Raw genomic sequence first — 8134 nt, 5'->3', positions numbered from 1 at the left:
TATATATATATATATATATATATATGTATATATATATATATATAAGGATAGATAGATAAATAGAGAAAATACGATAAACAGAAATAGATATATCATTATATAAATATGAGTTTGATGCCCGGATAGTACAAAGACCCGGCGGGCTTCAATGGTGTGCCCACTCGATTGAATACGTTTTTTGTAATGCAACCGATAATGGATTAGTACAATGCATACGCACACACACACACACATACACACACACATATATATATATATATATGGTTAATCTATATTCCGACAAAGTGGATTACCTATATTGCAGTTCGAGTCTGATGTCATGATCTATAACGTGAAATTCGAAAAGCAAGACATGAATTACCATGCCTACGTATACACGTGCACACACGCACACACAAACACACACACACACACACGCACACGCACACGCACACACACACACACACACACACACACACACACACACCTGCATATTTCACATTTGAGAATTCATGTAAAAATGCACATACTTTACGGAAGCTCGAATTCGTTGTTGTCCCGTCAGTCGATGCCGTCCAGGGAACGTCGATGCTCATGCTGGTATTATCTGCGATCGACACACGTTGTTTTCCGTCGAGGACCCGGTCATGTAAAAAAAAAGCGAGCGATTGATCGCGAAGAGCACGAGCACAACCACTGACGTTCCCGAGGCGACATCAGACGAGGGGCAGCAACGAACTGCGAGTTCCTATAGCATGCTGGCCGGCGGAGACAGAGGTGGTCATTGGAAGGAGAAGACGGACGAAGCTATGACACCGTCGTCTGAACGAGGCAGTGACGCAATCTCGGTAGCGGTAGAGAACAACAATGGAACACCTGGAAAAATCACACACACAAGATGGAAACTTGCTCGTTCCTCTCCAGTTATCGTTCAAAATTCATAACAATTTCACACCTTCAACGATAAGATTGTTCATTTTGGTGGCGTCAGTAGCAAAGAGCCGCTGGGATTAAGTGAGCGAACGTAAAGAACGGTGACGAAAAAAATAAAGAAAGGGTGACATAATGAAAAACGACACAAGTAGTTGGTACATATGTAAATATATATACATAGGCGTGGGAGTGGGTGTGTGGTAAGTAGCTTGCTTACCAACCACATGGTTCCGGGTTCAGTCCCACTGCGTGCTACCTTGGGCAAGTGTCTTCTATTATAGCCTCGTGAGTGGATTTGGTAGACAGAAACTGAAAGAAGCCCGTCGTATATATATGTATATATATATATATATGTTTGTGTGTGTACGTGTGTGTGTGCGCGTGTGTGTTTGTTTGTGTGTGTGTATATATGTTTGTCTCCTCACCATCGCTTGACAACCGATGTTGGTGTGGTTACGTCCCTGTAACTTAGCGGTTCGGCAAAAGAGACGGATAGAATATTACCAGGCTTATAAAAGAATAAGTCCTGGGGTGAATTTGTTCGACTAAAGGCGGTGCTCCAGCATGGCCGCAGTCAGATGACAGAAACAAATAAAAGAATAAATGAAAAGAATATAAATAAAGGTCTTACGGCTAAGAAACAGCACTAAGACAAGACATGTGTAACAGTAACGCTTCATGGAAGATGACGTAGTGTAGGACTTGAAAAGGAAAGTAGAGTGATGGAAAGATAGAAAAAAAGGTAGAAGGATGAAAAAATAGAAAGAACGGTAGAACAAAGAGTGGAAAAATATACGAACTCGAGTTTGAAGTAAATGCTAAGGCGGAAACCCAAGAGAGCATAACTGAACAGATCAGCAGTCAAGCACGAAAAGGAAGGGTGAAAGAAGAAACGAGATAATCGCGTTGTTTCGCAATAAGAAGGAGAGAGAAAATAGTTAGTGAAGGGAAGAGAAAAAGGCATGGGAAGAGATGGAAGCAAAGCAAAGGAAGAAAGGGTGCAGATATAAATTGAAGAGATTGCAGAGAGAAAGAAAGGGAATAAAGGAATGGTGCCTAGAACAAGAGAGAAGGAAGTAGAACAGTTAAGAGAAAGGGGTAGACAAAAACGCAGCAGAGAGGAAAAGAAAGACGGAAAAGAAAGAGAGAAAGCGTGGGAGAGGGAGAGAGAGAGAGAGAGAGAGAGAGAGAGAGAGAGAGAGAGAGAGAGAGAGAGAGAGAAACGTTGCATCAAATATTACCCACTGTATGGGATACTACTGAGTAGGAACAAAAAGTGGGGTAGATTATTTTTAAAATTGTACAGAAGGATGACAATAGAACATGGGAAAATCAAATATAAGATGTGAACAAGAACGACAAAAGACACACGAGAAAAATCACACACCGTATATGGACATGCTCTGCGCATACCTCATCAGTTATCATCCTAAAACCATAGCAATTTCGCGCCTTTAACGATAAGATTATTCAGTATAGATACGCACACACGTGCGCTCCCCCCCCCACACACGCACGCACACCCATACACATATTACATTTAAAAAATTCAGCTGTTTGACTTTGCATCAGAGTCGATGTATCATGAATCTAACAGTTGTTGGTATGATTCAATAATTCATTCACCACTACTATATAAAAATTTTGTCTTACGAGTATGCAAAAGGTCAATATCCTATCATCACGATATTAGATAATTTCATTCCTCTACTTCATATATGTCTGGTTCTATTTGTTCGCGAGAAAGTATTTTGACTACTGTCAAGTAGTAAAGATGGAGCATCTGAATCTTGGCTGTAACCATTTGTCTTTCTTAATACCTGTGTCCGCCGAAGAAACTTAGGTGACCAAAATTTCTTTCTACAGTCATGTTTAGAGAAAAGACTTCGTATTGGTTCAAACACGTTGAAGTCAAATGGGATCTAGTTTTTTTCATTCGCGAAATATGCATTTTTTTTAAAAGGAAGTAAAAAATCTGAAAATCGGCTATAATAATGTAGCCTTCCAGTCTCATTTCTACGAAGATATGATGTTGTGGAGAAAAAAAAAATGGAGATAAAAGTCAGAGGTTTAAACATCGAAAAAACTGGATATTTTAAGCCAAAGCAACACAGAAATTTTCAGCGTTTGGCGGTGCGGTGTCAACTTTAAGGCAGTACTTTGAGAAATTTATAGTTTAGCGTCTGACCTGTTCATTGTAGGTTTCTAAATAAACAGAAACAGCTAATAAAATCAACATCTTACTGTTTCTTTTGTTTCTTCATTGATTGCATGTTTTTATTATTTTAAAAAATTTGATATATTAATATATTTGTCTACATGTGTTTAATTTATGCGTGCTTCAGTATTATGTATACCTGCCATGTATTTATGTACATCATTAATACATAAGTGCATGTGTGTGTGTGTGTGTGTGTGTGTGTGTGTGTGTGTGTGTGTGTGTGAAAAGTGGACGTCATTCTCCAAAATTCCAAAGTTGAGTAACGTTTTCATGTGTTGGATTTGTAAACTACGATAAGAATAACACTGGTCAACAAAGAATTTGTTCCAAGGAAAAGAATAACTGTATCATATGTTTTTGCATGCAGAATTAAAAAAATAATGTGAAATTATCAGTATCACCCACATTATCTCTGTCTCACGACATTCCTCACAGTTCCTGTTACGTGGGCTAAATTTCAGTTAAGCTGTTGAAATGTGAAGCTAAGAAATATTTCTAATTTAAATTTTTATGAATAGAATTAACCTAGTGAAATCATAAATCCAGCTATCTGAGTCAATAAGTCCCCAAAACATGAAATAAGAAATATGTAAAAAATACTAACGCACACACAGAAAAATTAAAACAAAATACGCGGGTGAAATCAACATGGACAACAGCGGCACAGACAACAGCGTGCGGTTGTCATGGTAACAAGCTGCTAATGCCACGCTGTCTGTTGATTGGCCAAAAATTACCCGAATTTCCCAACTTTAATTCCAAATAACATCAAATTCTTTAATTTACGAGATAAAATAATTGGTTGATCGTAATCAAAATTCAGAGTTGCATTGATACACCAAAATTGAAAGCAATCTGAGCAAAATTAAGGAGGAGGGGCTCATTTTACTAATGAATTTGTTTAATTCATTGATGTCATATATCAAAGAACTTACATTCTACTATAGAATGTGAAAGAGATGTCCAATAAACAATATCCACAGCACTCTTCTTTACACTGCCAACTACAGTTTATTACAAAACTTAAGATGGAAATGCACACATGAAATAATGAAAAAGAAATGTAAAGGGAAAAAAATATGAAAATAATTGAGTAAGAAATAATTATATTATGGATGTTACAACATACCGAGTACATTTATAAGCGTTTTTTAATCCAATAGATACACACAGTAGATTGTCGAGACGCACAGGTTTTTCTCCAGTAACATAAGTTAATGCTTCATCGTTATTGTTATTCGAAGCTGAAATGTATTAGTATTAACATTAGAAATCATCATCTTAAATGTTATATATTCAAGCAAGTTTGTTTAATGATTCTCTAAATTTAAAATCTATGAAAAAAAAAAAAAAAGTTCAATACTTAGAAAAAGTTATTTTTTAGGTAATTTAAGTAGAGTTGCCATATCTTGGATAACGTAAAATATATCATATTATATTCCAATTCTGATATAGAATTTCAGCAGCCTACGAATAAAAACTGCATAACACACAATAGAATGAATTATTCAACTCCATACAAGAGAACATATTTAGTCTAATTTCAAAATAATTATGAGCTTTAAGTGTTACTAGGAGTGAATGGTTTGACAATCGAGATATTTTGTCATACTTTAAATCAGGGAGAAAGGGCAGTGATCATAGTCTTTTGCAGTCTCTCCGAGACTAGTGAGATTGATGTGAATATTATTCAGCCCGAGCATTTGCAGATCAATCTATGTTCATGTGAAGAGGATACAGACATAGCCCCAGAAAAATGTATTTCCGAGGATAAAAGTTTAGGCAAGATATTCTTATGAGACAAAAATATCGAGAACCACTGAGAGAGAAAGAGAGAAAAAGTGAGAGAGAAAGTGTGAATGCATGTTTGTTAGTGAGCCTGGATTTGTAAATCGCCCGGGTGACTTTTCTTTGGATGAAATAACTATGTGTGATGTATGTCAATAGATCTCAGGTAGATCGTTCTATATGGAAAGTATTGCTAGTCAGTGAAAAGACTGAAGGAGGTAAGTGAGATAGTGGATTGTAACTTAAAGAGATTGGAAATGAGAGCAATAAGCCGAACTCTGGAAGATTCGGAAAGATATCTTTTTTTTCTTTCTTGACATGTATATTTTCTCATAGGTCCTGTACTCCTATAGAGAAGTATAGCGAGGACATAGGTCATGAAGGTTATCAGAAACCCCACCTTGAACATGGGGGGGGGGGAGAGAAATCTTGCAGGTCACACGGCACACAAAGGAACAATCTGACCAAAGCAAATACATAGTCTAAGCAATACCAGACTGACTGAAACAATTAAGCGTGATATCTTGGTCCCCAGACGTTATGCATCGGAGTTTTCAATCTAATATCATATAAGAAACTGATCAAATATATATTTATACTCAAAATGTAATCATGCAGAAGTAGACGTTATGATTAGGAAGCATGTGTACTAATGACAAAATTACATTAAGATTGAAATCATGATACTTACCCGCCAGACCATTCATCTAATCACTCATCATCCTAACTTATTTAAAACTAAAAATCCAATGGGTGCAAATTTAAGATTGCTTAAAATGCAGTTGTTTTATACAAGTAAAATAAAGATATGAATATTTGTAAGTTAAACGAATACATATTTCTAAAAAGATAATTTATTTTTAATCTCAAGTTCGATAAATATATATTTTCAGTCTCAGTTTTCTCCTACCAATTGTAATACTTCTAAACACTGAAATTATCAATTAACATTTATGAAGAAATCAATAAAAATTGCTATCTTACAAGAGAGAATCATCCACAAGGGGTTGTTATTTATTTCGTTCGTTCTTTTTCCAAATCGTCCTTGTGGGCGCCATTTTTGTGCTGGTGAGCCTTCACTAACCATCAGCACTATCAACAATACTGAAGTGATACAAATAATCAATTCTGAAGTTTTCATTTTCTGAAAAAAAAAAAAAAAACATGTTGAAAGTAAAGTGAAGGAAACATTTCTTTTCTTTGTGAAGCATTTATTATTCTCACTCATAAAACTATTATTATTAATGAAGAATTTATAAACTCATACTGGTTATGTTTTCATAGCATTTGTGGTACATATAAAAATAAACTTTCAATAACAATAAACATTGTCACCAGTGCACAGATTGGAGACAATTTCATGTCAGTACTTGGTATATTCAAAGTAATTTCAGCTTTCTGAATCACATCACAGAGAAGTGAACTTTACTGCGTTAACTTCAGCTTACATAAAACTCTGAAATAAAACGTCGAGCACCTTTAACAGGAAATCATATTTAGTATATTTGTAGGGAAGTCGAAAATTTTGTTTGAAACTGATAAAAATGGTTTGTTGAAAATATTAAAAAATGTGAATGCTGGAGTAAGAACTATAAAATATTTCGTATGTGTATTTCGTGTGCAAGATTCTTGATGTGGATACGTGTGTTGAAAGAAATACAATTAAACCTTAGGAGAAGCATTATGCCGGTAATAAACACACGCACTGGTTCAGTCCATTATTAATTTATAAACGGTATATAGTTTATAGAAGTGGAGAGACAAGTTACTGAAGAGATTGCAAGAGTGCAATGAAATTATTTAACAAAAAAACTATATACTGTTTATAAATTAATAAAGGACTGAACCAGTGCGTGTGTTTATTACCGGCATAATGCCTCTCCCAAGGTTTAATTGTATTGATAAAATAGTTGTAACGAGAAATGGTTAAATGAAAGTACATCTATTACTGCTCTTTTTGATTTAGGGCTTATGTGGAGTTTTACTTGTTAAGTGCTTGATATTGTTTTTGATGATATCCCATTATTAAAAAAGAATGGTTATCATCAAATGTTTTGTCCAACAACAATAGAAATCAATGGATTCTGAACGATGACCTGTTTAAAATGAGACAAAACTACCATAGCGCAAATTCTACAGTAAAACTAATAACTCAATCAGAAAAGTTTTGGGGCGAAGCACTTAATTTCCTACTGACCAAGACAGTGACAGTTTTATTTCAGAGTCACTATTCTCTAACATAATCTGCTATATGGATTTCAGGAGCGGAGTGTCCTCTGAAAATGAGACTGTTTGGAGATGTATATTGTAAAGTTATCATAACGTACATAGGCGTAGGAGAGGCTGTGTGGTAAGTAGTTTGCTTGAAGGGAGGAAATCCACTCGTGAAACGCTCTGTCTGCTGCCAGAAACTGCTAAAGGGTGGGCTAGGGATGCCTTTGCTGAGGATGCGAAAATTTGCGTTAAGGTTGAGGCACCTTTGGCTTTACCTGGATGGAGAGCAGGTGTGGTCACCGCACGTCCGGTTCTACTTTCCGTAATTAACGTCCTTAACGGACGTTGGTAATTGGATCAAGCAGAGACCTAGGCTGGGGGACTGGCAATTGGAGTGCCGACAAGCGCTTCAGCTACTTTCTCGGGTGGGCAATGCCGGCAATAGGAGTTCCACCGCGGATTTTTATAGTGGGTTAGTGGGATTTAGGCCCGAAGTCGCCTTGTGGGAGACCTTGGGCTACGATGAAAATCAGTTGACCAACCTGTTCAGGAGAACTTTCGGGCCGGGGTATCTGGACAATTACCAAAAGTCTCTGGCTTGGCAGTGCTTCCGTGCGGCGTTACCTGTTCGTGATAAACTGTCAAGGCACGGAAGTGCCGTATCACCGACATGTCCGAGGTGCGAGCAGGACAGGGAAACCGTCTTGCACGCATTTGTGGAACGTCCGGAAGTAACTAGAGTGATAGTTTTCGCAGAACAACTGTTGTCATCGATGGGAAGAGTACAGCTATCAGCTGAATCTATCATCGAGATTGTGCCGCCTCTTTCCCTCAACAGGGAAAGGAAGGCTTGTTTTTCCTGCGTAGTAGCCATACTGAAAGAAACAGTATGGAAGACGCGTGTAAGAGGCATAGTGACGGATACCTTTGTATCTGGCCAGGGGTTGGTTAACTTTATTTGTTACCACCTCAGTAGTAAGATCAGGCTGGAGAAGAGGT

At 37.0% G+C, this 8134-nt stretch overlaps 1 protein-coding gene across 2 annotated transcripts in view; it reads right to left on the bottom strand.

Annotated features, from left to right (window-relative positions):
- LOC106871860 (uncharacterized) overlaps positions 1–8134 on the bottom strand; it is a 41866-nt gene that overhangs the window by 24061 nt on the left and 9671 nt on the right. For both annotated transcript variants that reach the window (XM_014918597.2, XM_014918605.2), the window contains exons 2-3: positions 5906–6065; positions 4263–4377 (exon numbers count right to left, since the gene is read on the bottom strand). In XM_014918597.2, the coding sequence (XP_014774083.1) occupies positions 4263–4377; positions 5906–6065 (275 nt within the window). The remainder of the gene's footprint in view (positions 1–4262; positions 4378–5905; positions 6066–8134) is intronic.

The sequence above is a fragment of the Octopus bimaculoides genome, chromosome 3 (genome assembly GCF_001194135.2).
Source record: "Octopus bimaculoides isolate UCB-OBI-ISO-001 chromosome 3, ASM119413v2, whole genome shotgun sequence".
NCBI lineage: Eukaryota > Metazoa > Mollusca > Cephalopoda > Octopoda > Octopodidae > Octopus > Octopus bimaculoides.
The sequence above is the reverse complement of the archived record's forward strand: the minus strand, read 5'-3'. Positions and strand labels throughout refer to the sequence as shown.